We start from the raw sequence: 23,411 nt of genomic DNA, 5'->3' as shown, positions 1-23,411 counted from the left end.
AATGATTGGCCAGGCAGTAGGCTACTGTATTACAGAAAGTTTGAACGTGTTTTTGTTTTAGTCTACAGTGTCATTCTTAGGCTACTGAGTTGCGTTTTATAATCTTTATTTTGAAATTTTGCTTCATTGAATGTATAGGCTACACAAGTCAAACAAGTTAGGCCTACATTCTCTTACAAAGTTAGGGATGCACAAAGTTCACGAAAACATGCATATCGAGAAGTTTGATTTTTTATGTAGATTGAATGTTTGCATATGATTCCAAATTTTCAAGGTTTTGTTTTATACGACTTTGTCTGGCACACCAATCATCAAGTCATTGATCAAACTAGTAAGCTATAATTAACCGTGCCCTCCCCCTTCCGGCCAAAGAGTACAGAGGGCGGTTATTGCCTTGAGCTCAAAGCCTCTGCGAGTATGCAAAACTGCCAGGATTAAGCTCTCAAAGAAGCTTTCCAGTCCGAGGATAAAGATTCCCTCATTCAATCAACCATTAGGCTAAATGAGCTCTCGATTAAAGAACCATATTATTAGGATCCCGGAAACCTAAAATCTCTCCACTCACTGTCGATTGCTTACTAACATCTACAGCAGTGCTCTTCAACCGGGTATACTGTATACCCAGGTGTATACCAGATCAAAACTAGAGTATACAGCTGGAGAAGGGTATACGAAGGATATACAGCTTAGATCTGTGATAGTGGAAGTCACAACAGAGGTACGGTGGCTATCGCGAGGGAAAGTTCTTTCCCTTGTCTTTGAACTTCGCGAACAATTTGGGGCATTTTACACTGAACACGGAGACCCAAGGGCTTCCAAGTTTCGTGACATATTCTGGATTGCAAAATTGGCATAGCCTACTTGGCGTCGATTTGTGATCGTTTGAAACACGTGAACATCAGTCTTCAAGGGAGAGGGGGTGATATATTTCGGTCAACTAGCAAGATCAATGCGCTGAAGATGAAAATTGCACTCTGGAAAGAGAATACTTTGTCGAGGAACTTCAATGACTTTCCTGTATTAAGTCAATACATGAAAGAGTCTAGCTGGGAGTTTGAGGAGGTTTCTACTGAAGATAACTTGTCTGCCTTTATTGTTGGTCACCTGAAATTACTTGCCGACAATTTTACTACGTATTTTCCTGAATATAACGAACAATGTCTGGAAGCAAACTCGTGGATTATCCAACCATTTAATGACGAACGAACTGAGGATGAGGAATTATTGGAACTACGGGCTGATTTAAATCAAAAATACTCATTCCGAGAAGTGGATTACACAGAATGTTGGGTATCTCTTTTTGAATTTCCCGAATACAAAAATCTCGCGCAAAAAGCCATTGATGTCTTGGTGCAGATGCCTACCACTTATTTGTGTGAAGAAGGATTTTCCAGTCTTGTTGAGATCAAGTCAAACAAACGAAACTCGATACTTGACATTGATTCTTTAATGTGGGGAGGAATAGAGAAAGAACTAACACCACGTTATGTCCAACCATGGTCCAACTTGCCGAAACAATGCAACAACAAGCTAGCCGATCAACTTCAATTTTGACGTTTTTTGCAATTTTGCATGCGTAGTTTCTTGTGCCCAGTTCAAGACTACCATAATCACTTTAACAAACAATTAAATAATTATTAGTTTTTTCTACTTCCTGTGCACAATTAAACATTGCTATTTGTGGGGTATACAAAGTTATTAAAAAATTGAAAAAAGGTGTACCACGGACAAAAAGGTTGAAGAGCACTGATCTACAGTTAGGGGAAGGGAAGGTAATTTGCTACGGAAGGTAATTTGATACACTCCCCCTATACAGAAATGTACAAAAAATATTGGTCAAAAATATTGTCATTAGGTGGAAGATCTGTAAAAATAATGCTTACAAAAATTGCTCCATGCAGCCAACTCGTGCTTTTATGGCATAAAATTATGAAATTGTGTTTTTTGAGTATTTTCGTAAAAATTTTAACTCATGATTATTTTCGTCTGGAAAATTAAAGAAAAGTTCCTGAAAGATGAAACCAAACTCATTTGACAGTTCATTGATAAGGCTTCAAGGGTATGTCACGTTTTTTCTGCAATGTGCATCCAACCATACAAAAATCAGTATTTTATAACTTTTTTTGAAAAAGGTAAATTGATACATGTGGAGAAGGTAATTTGATACAGTATATTAAATTCTTTTTTGTGACTGTAATAAATGTTGACATTGATCTACTTGATTTAAATAAGTTATTCTTTATTAACAAGACCTGCTACTTTGGGAAACAACTATTATATAGGCTTTTGTAGGCCTACACGCTATCTGCTGTCAAAAAATGAGAAAAGTGCAAAGCACCCCCCTTGAATAAGAACTCCAGCCAATGATCCTTCCCATGACCATCCCGCTGCAGAAGCTTCGCCGCACACATGGGCTTCAACAGTCATCTTTGCACCCAAGCACGCCAACCACATATTAAATTTTCATTTATTGCTTTGCTGTCAAAAGGGATTTCTGTATTAGTTTTACTGTATCAAATTACCTTCCGGGTGTATCAATTTACCTTCCGTGGAAGGTAATTTGATACATTTGAGTGACGTTTTTAAAATTTTAATTAAAAAAAAAGTAACAAAAATAAAAAAATTAAAATGTTTTTAAAAAGTGTGTAAGGGATCAGACTTTCATTTCAGCTTAAAATCAATAGTTTGTGTCAGATAATTTTCAGTTAACAGGCAAAAATGTTAAAAGTGTATCAAATTACCTTCCCTTCCCTACGGTAGGCTGTGTCACTGAATATATCTATAAGCAAATTAGCCTAATATGTGCTCGTAGGTAAATAAATTCTACAGGAATACAAGGCTCAAACGTAATGACGTGTTTGTTTGATAGGCTACCTTTTCATTGTAATGTTATTTGTAATGCATTCAAAGTAAACAACAATCATGTGGTAGGCTAAAGCCTAAGCATGGAAAACTATACGTAGACTTTTGTACACTAGGGCTAGGCTATAGTTTATCGCTGTCTGATTATTAGGGTGGCTCTTAAAATTGAGTTTTTGAATTTTGCATGGGACACCCTTTCAAATGGTGAGGTTGTCAGAAAAAATAACTCTTGCAAATTTTTTTTTAATTTGAAGTTGATTTAGAGGTGGCCCTCCCCCCCTAAAGTTCCGTGCCCTCCCTCGAAATACCAAATCTGCGTATCTCGAAAACCACTTGAGCTAGAGATACGGTTTTTATTTTAAAAGATGCAAAAAACATGGTTTTCTATCTGCTTTCTGAACATTGAATGCATCTATCTTGAGTAGAAAAGCAGTTATTTAGAAAAAACGCATTTGACCAAATCTTGATTTTACAACCTTTTTTGTGACCACGAAACCGTCTATAAAATTTCGTTTTTTTTCTTAATTTTTGCACCTTAGAGGGAACACTGGTAACGATATTCATTTCAAAATGTAATTCTGGTCAGTACTGCAAGAAGCGATATTATCGACAATATTTTACATATTGCCTTGCGTATCGTGACAGGATGTCTGCGACCTACACAATCGGACAATTTCCCTGTCCTTGCAGGCAACCAACCAGCTGAGTTTTGTCGCGAAGAAGCCATCCTGTCTCTTTCTCGGCATTACGAACCCCAACCACTTGCTCCACTCAAGTCTCTACAAGTCTGTGAGCGAGCAATCGAGAATCCTCGCCAACTGAAATCGAGACACCCATTTGTATGTGACGCACAACTCCTGATGAAAACCGCTGAAAACCAATCCATCAGCGCGGCTACCTGGGAGGACAACAAATGGAGCTCAGAGAGGAAGAAGAACTCCTCAAGGCTCTAAAGTTTTATCTTCGACACCAGCCCCCATCCAACCAGAATGCATAATTTGCCAAGGAAGGCCTGGGTGTGGCACAACCGCCTGCGTACTGGGCTACTGGAGTCAGACTATTCCGCTCAAATATGCACAAATTGGGGATGGCTCCATCCGCAATCTGTGAGTGTGGCATAGAGGAACAAACCACTGACCACACCATCTGTAACTGCGCCAAATGGTGTGCGTGGTCTGCTTGAACTGGATGACGAATCAATGCAATTGCTACTCGACACATGCTCAAGCATCTAAACCACATCGGCACTGCCCAAGGGTGGTAAAAGATAGAGCCCCTTGACCCCTGGAGTAACAAAGAAGGTTTAAACGAAGAAGAATCGACAATATTGTTCTTGTTGGAATTTGGATTCAACAGTTTCCTGTGTTCAGTAACAACTTGCAAAAGAAACTGAAGTTGGTACTCATCTTCAGTTGAGAGTTTGTTAAAATCCGGGATTAGACTGAGAGCAACTCCTCTCTCTGCTTTGTCATTGACTACTGAAAGTCCCTTCGCCATGTGTAAACCTTGAATAAATGCACCATCTTCAGTCCAATGAGCAGGATCCTTTGAAAGTCTAATTATTGCTTCATCTTCACCCAACAGCTGAAGCCATTTTGAATTAGAGGTGCAATACTGTTCTAGACCCTTATTGCTAAGAAACGCATCTACTTTGATGCTTCGTCTCCTTGGTGGACGTTCTGCTGTTTCATTTAACATGGTTGCCACCATTAGCTTTTTACTTTCCACAGACAATCGAGAGTCAAACAAGGCTAGTTCAACCATTTCTTCAGACAGATACCATAAATGCAGACCAAGCTTTTGCATAAATCGCCTTCGCCATCCAACAAGTGCGATGCATAGCACCTGAAGCTTGAAAGCGGATTCCACGCTCAGGAGTTTCTCCAAGGAATATGACAAAAAACGGGCATTTTAGCTATGCATGAATGCATAAAAGTTTAGGAATACTTATTTCGTTTATTACTTTACCAGTTTTACAGGTTAGTTTATGAACTTTGTTTATTGAATAGCTTGGGCCACAATACTTGTTTAGCACTGTTTTGTGCTAGAATACCGAAAACAGGTTTTTTCTAAATAACTGCTTTTCTACTCAAGATAGACGCAATCACTGTTCAGAAAGCACATAGGAAATCATGCTTTCTGCATCTTTTGACACAAAAACCGTATCTCTAGCTCAAGCAGTTTTTGAGATATGCAGATTTGGTATTTGGGAGGAGGGCGCAAAACTTTAGGGGGGGAGGGCCACCTCTAAATCAATTTCAAAGTCAAACATTTTTTGCAGGAGTTATTTTTTCTGACAACCTCACCTTTTCAAAGGGTGTCCCACACAAAATTCAAATTTTTTTCATTTTTTGCCAAATAAGAGCCACCCTACTGATTATACTGTATGATAATAGATAAATAATAATATACATAGGTTACAGAGTTGCCAGGTGGCCTTGAATTTGGACAAAAAACGATAAATTCCCAGGTAGCAATAGTCGGCGTGCAGCTGGCGTCATCAGGGCGGCGAGCGCTCACATTGGCGACATCGAAAATCGTTAGCTGTAGGACAGCGCCTCACTGGCGAATATCGTCATGATTTTTTTTCGTTAAAGTCATGACGATATTCGCCAGTCAGGCGCTGTCCTACAGCTAACGATTTTCGATGTCGCCAATGTGAGCGTTTTCTGCTAGCTCTGCGCCGTCGACTTTCGAGCGAGCGACGCGCTTTTGATTTTCGCTCACTTTCCGCTGGCAACGCGTCGTCGAGTTTCGTCAGATGGTGTTGGCTTCGTACGAAAGGCCGAGCTTCGCGCTTGATTAGAAAAATTTCGTCATCATACCGTTTAGTTGCGCTTGATTGAAGTCACGTGCCATTTCAAACACGCGGTTGATTTGATTTGAAGAGTCTGTTTGTCTGATTAATTGTCTTTTGCGCTTGCTCAGTTATTGGGTAGACTGCTGTACAATAAACCTTACTTTGCACTTATTTTGCTGTACCCGGTTACGCCTACAGCATGTAAGAAAGTGTCGAAAGAGGGAACTGTGTCCTAGTCTATTGTGTTTTGACCTTAATTACATGAAGATTTAAGCAAGCTAACAAACGCTCTCTTTTTGATCTGGAAGAAAAGTTAGAAGAAGATGCGGATGTTTTGGCAGCTATTGTAAGTCACTGTACTCATTTGTTATACACTTTTATGCCACAAGCTACATGTGTGGTAGGCCATGTCGGAATAGGTACATGCAATCCTATTCCGACATGGCTACACCAGCCTTATGTCATGCAACAACCGATCAGTTAAATTCTAACATGACCTGTGGACAAAATATTTGTTATTGCACCTATAAAGTAACTGTTGTCATATTACAGTAGTTACATGTTTGTTTTCGCTTTGCAGGTGGTAACTACAGTAAATCATACTCAAAAAAGATTAGAACCTCCCAGACAGCAAAACCCGTCATTTTTACATTAATGTGACGTCTGCGGACATTGAACCAATGTAAAAATGACAGATTTTGCTGTCTGGGCTTTTAATTATTCAACTCTCAGTTTCAATTTTTAAAACTTGTTTGTTTTGCTCTGAATGCTTCCACATACATTTTGTGTGCAGAAATAATTTAGTTTGTAAAATAGAATCATGTTTATTAAACCAATTTATGATGATTTTTAAAGAATAACCTAACGATTAACCAATATATATAGAACGTGTGGTTGTTTGGTTTGAGTTTACGATCTAGACTTCGCTTGTTACCTTGTTCAGTTCTAAACTGACTATTGAGTAACGTGTGGATGTTCATTTAACAGCGATGGAAAATAGCAACTGTTGGAGGAAATGATTGTACGGAAACTGTGTGGAGAGTTATGCGACTTTTAATGAATGACGATCTGGCCGCTCAGTTTAATTGGAATGGAAAAAACGAAAAAACTGCCTTTCTTGATCTGACAATAAAAAAGTGTTATTTGGTAAGTTTGTATTTATATAATTGTATATTTAAGTAGTTTTACGAGCTACCGTCAGTAATAAGTGCTGCAATGCTATTACTAACACCATGCATACTACAGTACGATACGATGGTGGAAAATGCCAGGCTTCTTTGTTTTTATGAATGGAAGTTAAATATAAATCAAATCAACTGAGGATTGACAAATTGGAAGATTTATCAAGGAATGAAATATTTTTCTGTAATATAAACGTTAAAATGTGACAACGTCCTGTAATATATCAGTTTCTACTATTTAGGCATGCCTTCCCAATATCACATGCGTGGTTGTTGTTGCAGGATAAAACACGGGTTTCAGCAGCACCTTATCACAAAAGATGTTTCAATAATGCTGAGTATTATCACTGATGAATTATATTAAACCCCTCCCCCCGATGTGACGCTAACGTAACGCTTTACATCCCCTCCCCCCCCCCCCGTCGCAGGCGTTACGTAATATTTGAACGTTCCCTAATTACAATTTTTTTATATTACTTCCCGTCTTGCTACGTCATAGGGGGGTTTATACAGTACATTTAATTGTAATGAACCCCGCTCATGTCCTCATGCAGGTTAAGGATACTTGCCATCGGTTCGATCCCTAATAATGAGTTAGTAGTGTAATTAAGTTGTTGTTGTGAGCGAAATTGTTTTCACAGAGAGCTCATATTGTATTATTACAGATGTGATTCGAAGGCAAGCCAAGGCGACGGACAAAGTTATCAAATCTGCAGTGAAGCGCTATTTGAAGGTGGCTGGTGACAGAAATGAAAAAAAAATAACCGGGCAAACAAAACTTCCGGCGCAGATAAAAATTCGGACGATACATGAACGCTATCTGTTTTTTGATTGTTCGTTGACCTTTTAGTGTTCTCTTTTGACATCTTGCTGCGAATTATTATTTTTGCGTGCCTCTTAATTCCGGAATGGCCCGTTTCGGTGAGTCCGATTCGGTGAGTCCGATTCGGTTAGTCCGATTCGGTTAGTCCGATTCGGTGAGTTCGATCCCTTAACGGGGGATTTTTTCAATTTTTTTTTTAAATTATCAGGTACCATAGCCTAATTATCATTGCCGTTTTAGGGTTAGGGGTTAGGAGTTAAGGTTAGGGGTTAGAAGTTAGGAACTCACCGAATCAGACTCACCGAATCGGACTCACCGAATAGTAGCAGACCCTTCTAACTTTGGGCGAACGTTTAAATAAATTTTTCTAAAAATTAGATTTTTACGCTTTGTTTATTCTTTTCCCCAGATGACACAATAGGTTTTAACATCCTCACGTGTTGAAAAACAAAGAAAATTTGATTTTGTAGATTTTAGTCAGACTGTTAATTTTCAATAGCAGTCTGATTTTGCGTGTTTCAACTTACTTTTTCTCATTTGCTACTGCCTTCCCAAGCCAACAAGAAAGTTTTTTGTCATTATAGGAAACCGCAAAAAGTAAAAACATCTCAAAAAATGTCAGTCAAGCACTAGCAGTAGCTGTAATCAAAATCTGCAAAATGTAACAAATCAGGCCACATCTCCAGGTGGCCATGATTTACCTAATGGATGTCGGAACGCATTAATCACTCATGATTGTTGGTATAGCCTACTGCATGTATCCTACGTGAATTTACATTTTTTTTCATGCAATGGTATGTTATGTGGGTTTGAATTTTGTACTATTTGGCTTTGAAGGTTGCCAGCATGACAGCCACAACAGATGTGCAAACGAAAATGCGTTATGGTCGTCGTTCAGGCGGCCCTTCCCTATAATTGTGGCTGCCGTGCTGGCAACCCTCAAAGCCAGATAGCACAAAAAACTCATTAATTTGAATTTCCCTGCTGGCTACGTATTAATCTTTATTACATCATAAAGTACAGTGGAAGCAATAGTAGTGTTCTTGATGTTGCTGTGTATTTTCTTCCAGTGCTGTGATTTTGACGTATTGCAATACCTATCATATATGCTTATATAATTATGATACTGTCGTATGTAGTACACAATTGGTTTCTAACCGGGAGTAAATTTTACTTACCCCTACCCTAGGCCTAAGGTAAATCTTGCAAGCAAACATTTTAATCAAACTCATTATAGTTTCGAAAACCAAGAAAGTTTTTTTTAATATAATTTTTTGCTTAAAAATTATTGTTTCGCGAAAACTGTCAAAATTCACTTAACAGCTGCTGGGCTTTTACAAATAATCTCATGTTTACAGTCTTTAGCTTTGCTCTCACATGGCTTGGACTTGAAAATTATTCTGTTATTTGTATTACAAATGATCAGAAAAACCGCCATTCATTATTAACTGAAACATTTTTTAGCATTGTGTTACGAAAATGAAGCTGTGGTAAGACTGCTGTGTATTAAAAATCTTCATTGTTTTCGTTGTTTTACATTCTTGAATTGCCACAAACCAAACGCTTTAATCACAAAAAGACGAATAATACACGAAATGCTTCAAAAAGTTTTAGTGTTTTGTTTTGATAATTTCGCAAACAACAGCTGCTTCTGGTGGCTGAAAAAAAAGGGCTTCAGCAGGGCGACATTCGTCAGTCCGACATTCGTCAGTCCAGCGACAGCGCGCGCAGCCGCAAAAACGTGCCAGTAAGTTTAGCGAAGTTTGTTGGCGTACAGACAGCGCGCCGTTAACTAACTTGAGCGACTTTCGCGATCGAGGCGCTTACGCACAGCCGACTTTATTGTCGATTTTCGTCAGCGTTACGCCGGCTATGCGATGAGCAGATCGGTGGCGGCTGGATGGCGATTATCGCTGGCGCATCGCCAATAACTTCGCTAGCGTGGAGCTGGCTAGACGCCAATCTTTGCTACTTGGGTTGGTGTAATTTTATATGCCGTGTCCGACGGCTAGTAAGTCATTCAGACATTTTTTAATGTAAAAGTTTTTCTGTGATATCAGTGAAATGTTGGATCTTAAAATTACATTTTTCATTATTTGTCCCTCCACTTTTGAGATTCAAACTGATACTGTCCGAATTTCTCCAGGATTGCTTGGCAACTCTCATAGGTTATAGGTCTACTGCTTGAAATGGAAAAACCTAGAACATCACACAACTAAGGCGAAAGAGAAAATTGAATTAAGTCCTATCTTTGTCATGAGTTACCAAAGGGGGGTGGGGGGACTTATATACCAGTCCCAGGTATACAAGTCGCCCCCCACCCTCCTTGGTAACTCATGACAAAGACAGGACTCAATGGACATGGCTCTTTCGCCTTAGTTGTGTGATGTTCTAGGCGTTACCGCTTGAAATAGGTTCATAATCCAAGGGTCTGGAAAGACAGAAACTTGCACTATTATTTGAACACGCGCGTGGAAAGGAAATCATAAATGGCCTTTCCTATGTCATGTGGAGAGTCTTCCTGTAGAAAGTGAACTCCTTTGACTTTAGCAACTTGTTGGTTTGGCCAGTCTTTTGTGACTTCTAGAAGAGTAGACGAAAAAAAACCTGGCTCGCCATGAATGTAAAGCTTTGGCAAGGATTTCGAGTTGCTGAGGAATCTGTTCCATCCCTCAGAATACTTTAACACATTTTCGGGACCTGAAACACAAATAGGCTAGTTTAACGCTAATGTCCGTCCCTTTAGCTCCGTGGTTGAGCGCCCGATACAACATCACGCGACGCTGGTTCGGCTCTCGAGGAGTTCACTTAAGCTACGCATTTCAGGACTGCTCTTCAGGCATCTAATGGATGAAATAATTTACCGGAAACAACGTTTCAACTATCGGAAACTTCACTCTCTCAATCTCGGTAACTTCCCAACGTCAAAAGCCTCTACAAATATGCGAAACTACCAGGAATAACCAATCAAAGTTTTGTCAGTCCGACGATAAAGAATCAAAACCAACCAATCAGTTTGTAGCCTACAAGTAAAGTTGTGTGAGCAATATTTGATTCTAACATATTTCTCTCATTTTAACAAATCTGCACTTTTTCCTTCTTATTTTGCATTAGAAAATGACGTTGACATTTTGTTTATTAGGTTATTGTAAATTTATAGCCTATCGGTTAAAGTTTAATTTGATAAGTGTTTCACAGAAATAAATGGAATTGAAACACCGCAGGCTATACTTTAGCACAGTGTTGAGCAGAGTGTGATGTTTGAGACTCCACTTCTACTCCATGAAACCAGACTCCGCTCCAATCCGACTCCGAAAATGTTCAACATTTTAGACTCCAAGTCCACTCCACTCCAAAATCAAATTATGAACGTGATACGCTATACTAGCCAATGACTATGAGTATGACGTGAAATAGTTAAGGGTAGAAAATTTTTTGCTAAATTTAGTATAGCACGGAAAGGTTTTTGTGGCCAAAACTCCGAATTCACTTCACTCCAAAATTTTTGTGAAAAATGCAACTCCGATTCCACTCCATTTTCCGAAAATCGGGCAAACTCCGGCTTCACTCCTTCTCCACTACATTCTCAACTCTGCTTTAGCATAAACTAGTGCTGCTAGTCGGGAAGTTCAGTTCCTAATTTATAAAAATCTCAAGGCAGTTAGAAACAAGAAATTCTGAAAAGAAAATTTTCAAAATAGGTTGAGTGTCAAATCTATCTTGAATTTAGGAAACACAGTTGAAAGGAAAAAAACTACTTTTTTATTTTTAGGCAGAAGGACACAATCTCTCACAGAGAGGAAGATCTTTTAAAGAAATTCACTGTAGCACGAAAGGCGAGAAAATGCGATTAAGATTGGAGGATTTTTTCAAAGGCAGTAAAAAACTTCATTTGGCAGCGTCTGGCAAGATTGGCCAAACCATGAGCCTGCGACACGGTTCGGCTGCAATAAGAACGCTTCATTGTTGTTAGCTTTTTTAAATCATTTTTATGTGATTGAGTATTAGTCCATAGGTCACCGTGTAAGCCAACTAGGCTACTTATAAATTTATAGACTTAGCCTTTATTTCACCTTACCATCATGTTTTATGGGAAGTTCTCTTGGCCAGGTTAATGTGGGACGACGATCTTCTCCTGCGTTTTTGTAAGGTTCAAGATATGTGGCAAATTCTTCGTCAGTTAAAGAGCGTATAATGGTATTTCGTAGCACTTCTTCAACGAACAGGTTGTTTTTTAAGGTCATTTCTTCTCCTGCAAAATTTAGATCAGCTTGTTAAAAATTGTTTTTTTTTGTTGTTGCTTAGAATAACACTTGTTTGTTTGTTTGTTATATCTTTATCCTGCATTGCGGGAAAGCGGACATGAGCGCTATGCATCGCTGTACGCCTTTGGACGTACACCTGACCCACGCTGCAGCCGACTGCAATGTCTGTTTCCGGTTGTCTAGCCTACTCTACTTATGACTTAAATTTGGTACTACCCATTACTCGAAATCGATCATTGGGTAAAGGCAATTATCGTAAAGTTTCTTGCCCAGAGAAACAACAGCAAGTACAGGTGGCTGGAGTCGAACATGCAGGCTCTCGACTGCGAGCCCAACGCGCTAACCAGTCGGCCACTGCTGCCGACTGCTTGCATCAACTTTTACAATGTAACCTTGAAATAAACTTCTTCAAGAGAAAATAATTGGTGTCTTATATCGAACCAATGAAATGAAAGCGAACAAAATAAGAATTCTGATTTTCAACACAAAAAACAATAAATGTGAAAAAAAATAAACAGTGTGTTTAATTCAATAATGCTCTTCACATTTCACACGTTTCCGAATAGAAAATTAAAAATTATGGAATACTTAACTTTACAGCCTTGAACTTTAAACTTCGTTGCGTTCACTTGCATAAGTTTGCGTAACATCAAGAGGTGGGAGATACAAGACTCAAAGAAAGTTTACGTAACACCATGAGGTGAGAGATATAAGACTCAGAGATGAGTTTGCGTAACACCTAGTAGCGGATGCTCACCTCTGGTTGCACTTGGATGGATAATCGTTTATTTCTGTTTGGATGCGAAACAAAACGTGCATAAAAAAAACAAAAAAAACATACAGAGAGCATCCCATGAAAGAGTGCGAAAGACCATAGCCCAAAGAAGGCGTAGAAGGTAAAAAGAAAGAAAGATGCAAGCAAAATCTTGATGCGATTGCAAAGTAAGCTAAACATTCAATAATGCACTCGTACCAGCTGGGGACCGCAAGTCTCTGAAAAGTTGCTTGGCGTCATCTGGAAAGGCATCCCACGGAATTGGACCTACCAAGCTTTCCATGTGAGTGATTGATTCAATTTTGTTCGGATTTAGGCTGGCCCAGCGAAACGCAAGCCCTGAGCCCCAATCGTGACAAACCACATTGACCTAAAATACTGATGTTATTGAGATATAAAATTTAGGCCAGTAGCCACTTTTCAGACAGCAAATCATCCAGTTTTTTTCACATTGGTTAAGAGCAGTGCCCATCTTTTTGAATATAAACTTATGCGTTTAATTTGTTGGACATAGACATTTGTGCAATTGTCGCACACAAAATATCAGTTAATCAAATAATTTAAAACATTAACAAAATATCCACAAAAACTGGAGCTATAGCTCAATCGATCCACTTAAAATCTGCTGGTTCAAAGTAAACAATAAAGACATATATGAGATTTCTTGACAAGTAAAGTAGTGATAATCATGGTTTAGTTCATATTCTATGCAAAAACACACCGTCTCATATTCTATAATGCTCCACTAACCTTTTTCGGCAAGTTTACTGAATTCATCCACTTCTCAAAATACTTGTAGTGATCGTCAAAGGTATACAGGATTCCATTAATTTTGGACGACTTTCCCATTCCCACAAGGTCAGGAGCCAGGCATCTGGCTATGCTGGACACATGAGGGATTATATTCCTCCACAAAAAAGAAGACGTTGGATTGCCATGGAGAAAGATCACAGTATGTTTGCTTTCACTGTCTGCAAATATGGTTTAAAACTTATGTACGCATTCTTTTGATAGCAAAAAATGAACAACTCGATTTTAAGTTTTAATTAATGTCAATTACCCTACATAACTTGTAGTGTTCAGGGACATAGCCACGATGGGGCTTGAGGAAGGGGCAATCGATTCTCCTCACAAACAAACGTTATCTTGCCTCCCGTTCCTCCCTCAAAAAATGTTATATGTTATAATGCCATTACAACGTTTTAATGCCACTGTAATTCATGTTAAATGATGTTTGCCACCGATAATTGCTTTCACTTCCTGAAATTTTTCTTTCCAGCTGCGTCACTGGTAGTATTTGTCTGGACGTCTGCTAATTACTAGTTAGGTCTACACCCATAATGTGAAAGGATTTCCAGCGCCTTATTTTGGTCACCTGTTTCCACATAGCTCATTGTTGCGTCGTAAACTTTCACTTCTTTTCTTTGTTGAAACATGTTTTTAAGAAGATTTTGTGCTGGATATAAAAGAAAAATACCTAAATATGAATATAAGTTACGCAGATAAAATAAGGCAAATAAAAATATAACAATCAGCAAAAAATGCATAAATATAAAAAATACAAAAAATACTATTGAGTAGCCTATACCAAAAATAAATAGAAAATAATAAAATTAACATAAAGCTAAGCGAATGAATAATAATTGTGTTGTGAAATTCTTGTAAAATTTAATTAACCTCTTCCTCTGAAACTAAATATGTCAAATGCATTGTCACAATGCATTAAAAGAATTTTTAACAATTGTGAAGACGCATGATAACATCCGCCTTATGTTCTGCTTGAGCACGAGTCGGTCACGTGGTACCTTCTTCAACTTGAAGCGAAATTATTTTTAGACATATCGTTTTGAAGCTAAAACATATGTTTTACAGACTTTTATTTGCGCGATACAACACCTCGACAATCGGAAACCATACCTAACAGAAACGACAGAAGCTCTTAGTAAAAGTGCGGCTATGAGGCTGCGCTAAAAACATCTCAAATTAGGCGCCCAACTTTGTAACAACGGCACCTAACGGAAGGAATAATTTTCAGACGACAACACTTAAACAATCGAAAACTTCATTCTACCAGTCTCGGTAACCGACCTGCTTCGACAGTTCAAAGCCTCTACAACAGTGGTTCCCAACCTTTTTGTTGTCACGGACCCCTTTAGACAAATTATTAATTCTGCGGACCCTTACCTAAATTTTGCCTGAAACTCAATTAACCTACTATTGACTATTGCAAAGAAATTTATTTTCACACGAGTCAGTTCAATCACAGTACTATTGACTATTGTAATAATTATGCTACTCAACTACTGTACGGTGTCATATTGCATTGCCGCTGTGACTCCTGCGGCAATTATCAGCTTAAACAGTTGCTCAAATAATCAAATGAATGGATTGTTCAAGAAATGTCAGCACTATTTGAATAAAGGTGACCCAAAGTGCCATGCCTAAACTTTTTCAACGTAAGCAAATTTAATGAGATGGTTGTTGTTGCCTTTCCTGAACTAAACGACTGAACTGTGGTTGAGTTTTTGACAATGCAACACGCATGTCATCTTCAACGTCCACTGTCCAGGCGATTTCGCTGTTGTTTTTATTGTAACAAGACCTGAGAATCCTGCCTCGCAAAGGTTAAGTGGTTATGAATGGTAACAAAACAATAATAGCTTGCTTTGCCAAGAATGGGTAGGTTTGCAGTTGTGAGCACCAAAATTCTTCCACAGCTTTTGAATGAAACTCAATGCGTAATAACTCTTTTGATCTCAAATCGATTAGGTCATCTTTACTGAGATCGTCATCGCTAATGTTGTTCAAGTCAAAAAGAAAAGAACTTCGAATCCATGTTTCAACTTCGTTCGGCAGGTGTTCTAAATTAAAATAACATTGAAATGAGATTTGCAGGGTTTCAAGTGTGCTCAAAATTTTTCTCTCATAGAGATCAAAAGAGTACATTCTCTTTGAGTTTCATCCATCAAGATCTTCTAACATTGAAAAGTTAGCTTAATTACCTGCTTCCAATCTGCGTTTCCAACCGGCAACTTGGCTAAAAACGCTTTCAGTTTTTCAGCTGCATCAATTATTGTCACACCTGGTCCTTGAGTGCCACGATTAACATTGTTAATATGACCGAAAATATCGGCTAAGTAGGCCATGCGGTATAGAAAACTTTTACTCTCGAACAATTTTGAGGGGGGACTTCCTTTTGCTTTCAAAAGAGTTGATACCTCATTTTTTAGCTGCTGCAGTCGTTTTAAAACTTCTCTAGATAACCAACGTACCTCAGAAGGCTCAGAATGATACAAAAGTTCTCCGTCATCTGACCCTACTTCTTGACAGAGCGCTAAGTACGGTGGTTTACAGCTCTGCTTTTGATGAAATTAACGACTTTCACGCAATTTGTCAGAATTTCTTTGAGACTTGCTGGTAAAGTTTTTACTGCTAAGGCGTACCTGTGCAAGAAGCAATGGATAACAACCACGCAAGGAGCTTAGTTTTTTACTAAAGCAGCAAATCCGGATTTGTTCCCGAGCATAGCTGGTGCTCCATCCGTGCATATAGAACAAAGTTTTTTCCCAAAATTCATCAAGGTAATCACGGACCCCCAAATGCTTTCTCACGGACCCCCAAGGGGTCCGCGAACCCCAGGTTGGGAACCACTGCTCTACAATAATGGGAAACTGCCAGGAATGACCTTTCAGAAGCTTTTTCTGTCCGGGATAAAGATTCAAACCAGAGCAAAAATAGAATTTTAAATACCGACGATATGTTCTGCATGCAGTAAATACCATTTGACCTATACTTTCTTACTTGGCCAACTTTTATAGGTAGTAACAAAGCCCTTTTCTTTCTGTATAACCAAGGTCCCAGCCAGCAAGCCTATATGGGCCCCACATGGGGACCCATATGGGCTGATGTACGGGCCCCATGTGAGATGCCCATATGGGGCCCATACACATTGTGTCCGCGAGCATCACATTGCCCCCATATAGGCTGCCCATATTCATTTATGGGTTGCTCACACTCAACCCACAAATCTAATATGGGCTGCCCATATGTAACCCATAAATCTAATACAGGCTGCCCATATGTATATCAGGTATATAACTGCAGGCAGATGCCAAAGTGCCAAACTGCAAGCATTGAACTTTGCGCAATGCATAGCAAGGTGCCCCCAGTAAAGTGCTCAATCGGCGTAAGCCAAGAGCGTCAACTGCAGACAGTGCACACGATGATGAACTGTTTTATTTTGATCAACAACGCACGAGTAGGTATATACAGTAGCTCCATGTAACATTTTCCTATTTGTGGTACGTAAGCACAAAAAATAGTACTACTGCTAACCTTGCCAAAGTGCTCCAACTGCAAGCAGTGCGCTTTGCGCAATGCATAGCAAGGTGCCTCCAGTAATTTTGCTTGTTCAATTTCATTTTGTGTTTGTTTAAAAGATCAACAAAAGTCGTTTGAGACAACTAAAAAATCTCAAAGTCTAGACAAATGCTGATCGAGGTGTATATCATATTAGTATGGGTTGTCCACAAACCTTTGAACCACTGTGTGGGTAGCCCATGGTCTGCCCATAAAAAATGTGGGCAGTCCATGGTCTGCGCATAAAAAATGTGGGCAGCCCATGGCCTGCCCATGAAAAATCTGGGTAGCCCATGGTCTGCCCATAAAAAATGTGGGCAGCCCATGGCCTGCCCATGAAAAATGTGGGTAGCCCATGATTTGCCCATAAAAAATGTGGGCTGCCCATGTTCTGCCCATAAAAAATGTGGGCAGCCCATGGTCTGTTCATAAACAAAGTGGGCAGCCCATGGTCTGCCCATAAACAAAGTGGGTAGCCCATCAATATTTCATGCTTAGCCCATGATCAATAATTTTATGTGGCTAAATTTCTTAAAATGCATTTATATGATCACGCATTTGAAGATTGGAAGTTTTATATTCCACCTTGTCATTTAGCAACACATTCTGCAAGAAAGCCCATATTGGGCGCATATGGCAAAAACAAAAAAACCCACATAAAACCCACATGCCCACAAGCCCATTAAAATAGTATATGGGGCCCATATGGGCTTGCTGGCTGGGGTACGGTATTGCAAAGGCGTGTTAAAGTATTGCTTAGGCTAGCCTACTTCAGCATAGCTTAGTCTTGTGCTGCTGTTGAAATGATTTTTCAATGAAAGCATTAAAGAAAAGTTGTTTATGTTTGAGTCTGGAGTCAGGTAAAATTCTTTGTTAAGCTTGAACGATTATTATCAAAAACTTAGAAAGTTTCCAAAGTTTAAAATCGTTATTTCCCAGTAAATTTTTTTACTAGCGTTTGTGTTGTTAAGTTACAACATTGAAACAATCAACGTATTTCATGACAAGCCTTATGGTTTTTACTTCTTCTTTTTTCAATACCACAACATTAAATCACTAAGCCTACGTGTTAATTTCTCTGAAGGTAACCAAAACACCATTCGCCGTCAAACCTGCTATATTTATAGGTCTTCAAAAATGAAAAAAAAATCGTCAGCGAAATAAAATGTGGCCTCTCATGTAAGAATGCCTCGAAGAATGCCTCGAATACGAAGAATCGTGTTGGCAAGCCATGGAGTTAACAACGTAGAACCAGATTTAATAACCTGTCATTACTTATTTGTCATTGGCTACGGGAACTTAGGATCACATATTCACGGTAAAAGGCTCAAGAAATCAGCAAGTAAAAAATAAAACAGTTTTCCAACAAAAGTATTTGCATTTTGCACTTGTTTTCAAAAGTAACGACAGTAGCCTATAGCTTAATATCCAATAAAGCTTCACAGTTTATCAAACCTTACTTAATGAGATCGGAATGTTTTGTCAGTTATATGTCAATAGCGGTCCTGGGGGGAGGGGTCACTTGACTACGTGTCCTTTCCTCCCCCCCCCCCAAATCTCAAGAGAAGAGAAAAAAGATGGTTTTTCTCCATTTTTGCAAAGACAGTTTGCTCTTTCAATTATATTTTTGTAACTTGTTGCACAAGGCATTTGTGTTTTAAACAATGTGTATAAAGGGTGGGAAGTTTCCAAAAATTACAAAAAAAAAAACAAACTTGCACAACAGAATACATAAAACTATGCTAAACGTCATCAAAAAATAAATTATAGAAGTCCTTTTGAGGTTGATAAAAAACGATTTAACGTTTTACGTTAATTTTCAACCAGACCTTGTAATTCGAAATTTTGCAAAAATCTAGTAATGAGTTTGGTCAAGTAGCCTACAAAGTGTGCATCTTGAACAAATAGGCTAACAGTATTTGGCAATTAAATACACAAAAAGGAGGCAAAACATGGTAAAATTTGCCAATTTTTTTACGATACAGTGATGCTTGATCATGCAGTATGGTAGTCTATGTCTATTGTCTAATACAAACTTGATAATACTATAATGCTTTAAAATTTAAAGGAATACTTCTGCTTGCGTTTTAATCTTCTTCCGTACATGAAAAATAATGGTTGATATCAAATTTCTCTGGTTTCTATTGAATATTACTGTAGCTTTAAGAATAAGAACAAAATACTTTTGATTTTCTGTCAAATGCGATATAGTTTGGTCATGTTAGCGTGACTACAACTATCAAATGTTAATTAACGCGTTTGAACAATTGAGATACATTGAAACCATTTGCTGCTAGAAAACGATAGGCCTACTACATTTTTGGGTTTAGTGCAATGGACAAGAAGTTGCAATGCCTTGTCATGCCAATTTGTGGGATCATTTAACATTTCATTAAAATTGTTGGCTTTGTCATTGGCAAAATGAAATGGGCCAATATATCAACCTTTGGTATTGTGGCTCGTAAAAATTCCCAGGAATTTGTTTATTTTTAGCGATGGGGTCAAAACCAGTTCACGTTTGTCAAGTCTTGTCTGGAATTCTTGCATTTCCACCATTGTGTTCACTGCCGGTCGTGACAAGAAATTTCCAATTCTTCTTAACAGCTAAAAGCAATTGCTTTTGCACGGAACAATAATTGATTGAGCAAAATGAAGGGTGATTTTGTTGGTTCTTCGGATAGCTGGCTTGTGAACGATTTTGTGCTGATTAATTTAGCATATGCCGATGATGGCATCGCCTTATGCAAATGTGCAATGTCAACCCATTGGTCAAGCTCGGTTGCATAATTCGTGTCCCAGTTAGCAAAACTTTTTCTTTTTACATTGATTCTCGTTGGGAAATGCAAGTTTCGTTTCTTGCCCACTCAGCATTTCAAGCTCTATGACGTCTGCAAGCAACCCTGCGGTTGAAATCGAGATATCCGTTTGTGCCGGCAGTGTATTGACAATTAAAGGTTCCAGAAAGCACTGTTGTATCCGGGCTGGGATGATTTTATAGGCTGGAAACCTTTCTTGGGGCCGAAAACTTGATGAAAACGCAACATATTTTTGCTATAGTGCATTTACATCAATTCTATTTTATTTTAGAGAACTGCTGGTTTTTGAGAAAAAACTATCTCTTTTCTCGGTAATTTTAGTAGTAGGCCGAAATCTTTCTTAGTTGTTTCTTATAAGGGAGCTCTCTTGATTTTGTTTTTTAGCAATGTCTTGCACTTTGAGGGCTGAGAATCTCATTGGTGCTGTGTCAAACTAACTTCTTTGCCGCCCAGAGTACCGGCCGCACAACGTCTGGTGAAAAGTCCGGTAAGATTTCGCCGAGCAAACGCCCTCGCATCTCGGTCAAGCAGTCAACCAATGAACTTTGTTGAGATATGTTGTTGTCTTTTATGACTTAAATTTACAACTGCTGCAGTTTTCAAGAAACGAAACACGAACAAATAATATTTGAAAAAGCTTGCAAAACCATTATTTACCAAATATACTTTATGAACTCATTTCCCTGCAATATGAATCGTTCAGAATAGAATCATGCAAGATTATTAAAGTTTATGTTTATCGCTTCTATCTTGGTTGATTGAATCTTTATCGGGCTGGGAAAGCTTTTTGCAGAGCTTAATCCTGGTAGTTTTGCATACTTGTAGAGGCTTTGAACCACTGACGCAGGTCCGATCACCGAGTTTGACTGAGCATGGACTTCTAAATAGTAGCATCTGGACTGGAAACTGAGTGGGCAACATGAGGCCAAACAGTTGGTACAACAGTTGGCCAACAGTGGCAAGAGAGTCCAGGTTGTACTTTTGGATCCTGGCCCGGATCATTGGAAAAGCCCGCAACTTTTCCGAGTGACCTGGAAACGAAGAAACCACCGCGTTTGTTTTAATATAGTGCGTTTCTCTTAAACGTGTCTTGGTTTGGAATCCGAGGTCTCATTGATACCGGGCTCAAATTATTCTCTCAACGGCCATATACCTTTATATTTTTTTCGAACTGTTTAGCATTATGGTAAGGGATTTGTTTTCAAATAGTTTCATAAAGAAAAATATTTCGACCACACAACATTTCTTTTGTCTGCAATATTGTGTCCTGATAGCAGTTATCGTCGCGAACCATAGCAGTTGGTTACAAGCAGTTATCTCGAAACCTTAAAAATTCTTGCTAAATGGACAAATTCTACAAAAGTTTATGTAGTTTCAAAGCAACATTATTGATACTTACAATAAATTGGGCATAAATAAAATACCAATCACATAATCATTGTGAAACAAGTATTGTTTAGCCATGTGGGTTATATTTCTTGCAATCTTATCCAAATCTTGAATATCCTTCAAGAGGTTTAGAGCCTGTTAGGCCCACTTGAAGTCTTTCCTTTTACTTGCTTTAGGCAATTCCCTGAGTTGTACGTAAACTACGCATAAAAATCTTCAAATTGAACATTTCGTATCTTTTGTGTGCATCCTGTTTTATCAAACATGCCACGATTATGATCATCCTCTCTGATGTAACGTACTTCAATCCTTTTAAGAAAAATTAATGTTTTTGATAAGACCGCTTTAATTTATACTAATGGCATCATTAAAAATAAAAGGTACTGACAGATGCAGTAAATCGTATCAATCCGCATCAAACCGGTTTCCAATACTTTGTTTGTCTTCTATGACACGGCATAACGAGCAAAAGTAAACGTTATGCTTCAGTGCGCACATCTAAACAATATTTTTTTGTTAAACTGTAGTTAAACCAAACTGAAATTAGCCAGTTTAATACGGATTAATAACAGATGAAGAATTTCGTCATTTTCTAAATTGTTTTTGATACTCTCGCTTTAGAAATTATTTGAGTAAGTTAGTTTTGTGAAATATTTGTTCAAGGAAAACAAGCGCGTTCAATCGGCCTGTCAACGCGTGTTAAACTACAAGTCTTTGCTAACACTACAGATAGGAGACCGTGGCATAAATTCTACGCACTGTGACAGGGCATGTGGAAAGCGAAGAGTTGATCTGACGCTGAGCAGCTGCATCGTGAAAGAAAATCTATGTGTGATTTTTTCTCCAGGTAAATGTTGTTGTTCATATTGGCATTTGATTGTTTTGTTTGGAAAGTGTTTGTCACCGCATATTGATGTTTTGACAACAGTGTTGCTTTCGAAGAATTGAAGTACTTTAGCATAGACTGCTTTCATGAGTCTATGACTGTATTTTAATATTCTAAACTGTAGTTTTTATGAATTTTCCAATTGCTTAAACTTTTAGAAACTTGGGATTTGTGGTGCCTAGTAGGAATGTTTTTGCATTCCAAATGGACGATTATCTTGGATGTTTGGTTGGTTTTGTTTTGTGTCTTGTATTTTTTGCATGCCAAGTTTGTCCGACCCTTGTTTTCGATGGTTAGTTGGTTTTGAATTTTTATCTTCAGAATGACAAAGCTTTTGGTAGTATATTCTTGGCGATTTTGCATACTTGTATTGTAGAGGCTTTGAACCACCGACGCAGGGCCAGCTACCAAAATTGACAAAGTGGATTATCCGATAGTTGTTGAAGTGTTGTCTGTGAATTATCCCATCCATCTATTCCATCCACTATGTGCCGCTGAACGAAGAGCAGTCTTGAAATGCTTTGCTTAAGCGCACATCCCGAGAGCGAAACCAGCACCGCTTTGATCTTGACTCGGGCACATAACCACTGAGCTAAAACGGCGGACATGATGTATGGACTAACACATGTCCCTTTTGCTGATTTTTGTGATTTAACTATTTCGAAAAAATTGTATTCAACCGATAACCAAATGATGTAATTTCAACCAATGTGCAATTTCAGCTAATTTTGATCTTGGAATGAGCTGCATTAATATTCACAATAGACTGCGTTTAAAAGGCATGTGATCATCTATTCTAATCCTTGATTTTGTTAATATATATTGAATTAACTGTCAATTTAACAATTATCTTGCTAATTGAGGACTCAAAGACTTTTTGCTTCATTTACCCAGCAGACTAAAATCTTTAGTAAACTTATAAACACAAAAGGTTTTAGGATGACACGGTGATTACAATAATCTTTAAACAAATGCTAATTTGTGCTAATCGACTCAAAGCAATGATCTTGAATCAAAATTGTCCTGCTGGAGTTTAGTGACAATTATTTGTGGTGAGAAAATACTCCAACTAAACGGTTGAGACTTTTCTTGCAACACGCGTTTTCCAGCTTTTTGAAGGGTTTATACGATTCTTCATGTTTTCTATAATGCTGGTTGTTATTCGCGGAAAAGATTTTCAAAGCTTGAAAAAAACCACTAAGCAATAAGCTACTCACACGTTTTTAATTAAAAGTTTTAGAGGCATTTTGCTCGA

At 38.4% G+C, this 23,411-nt stretch overlaps 1 protein-coding gene across 1 annotated transcript; it reads right to left on the bottom strand.

The window, feature by feature from the left end:
• Positions 1 to 10,121: 10,121 nt before the first annotated feature.
• On the bottom strand, positions 10,122 to 14,142 carry LOC145782881 (coelenterazine h 2-monooxygenase-like). Its single transcript, XM_082594645.1, has 5 exons — positions 14,082 to 14,142; positions 13,457 to 13,677; positions 12,905 to 13,076; positions 11,745 to 11,918; positions 10,122 to 10,366 (listed from the first exon to the last, which is right to left on the bottom strand). Exons 1-5 carry the CDS (start codon positions 14,140 to 14,142, stop codon positions 10,122 to 10,124), a joined length of 873 nt encoding a protein of 290 aa, XP_082450771.1.
• Between the last annotated feature and the right edge of the window lie 9,269 nt (positions 14,143 to 23,411).

This window comes from Aplidium turbinatum, chromosome 14 (assembly GCF_918807975.1).
Source record: "Aplidium turbinatum chromosome 14, kaAplTurb1.1, whole genome shotgun sequence".
In the NCBI taxonomy this organism is placed as follows: Eukaryota; Metazoa; Chordata; class Ascidiacea; order Aplousobranchia; family Polyclinidae; genus Aplidium; species Aplidium turbinatum.
This window is presented reverse-complemented; position numbering and strand designations above follow the sequence as displayed.

Coding starts and splice junctions, on each gene's coding strand:
- LOC145782881 (XM_082594645.1), bottom strand. CDS start 14,142: ATGTTTCAACAAAGAAAAGAAGTGAAAGTTTACGACGCAACAATGAGC. Junction 13,678..14,081: donor AATGAGCTATGTGGAAACAG/GTGACCAAAATA, acceptor CCATATTTGCAG/ACAGTGAAAGCAAACATACT. Junction 13,077..13,456: donor CAGTAAACTTGCCGAAAAAG/GTTAGTGGAGCA, acceptor TCAGTATTTTAG/GTCAATGTGGTTTGTCACGA.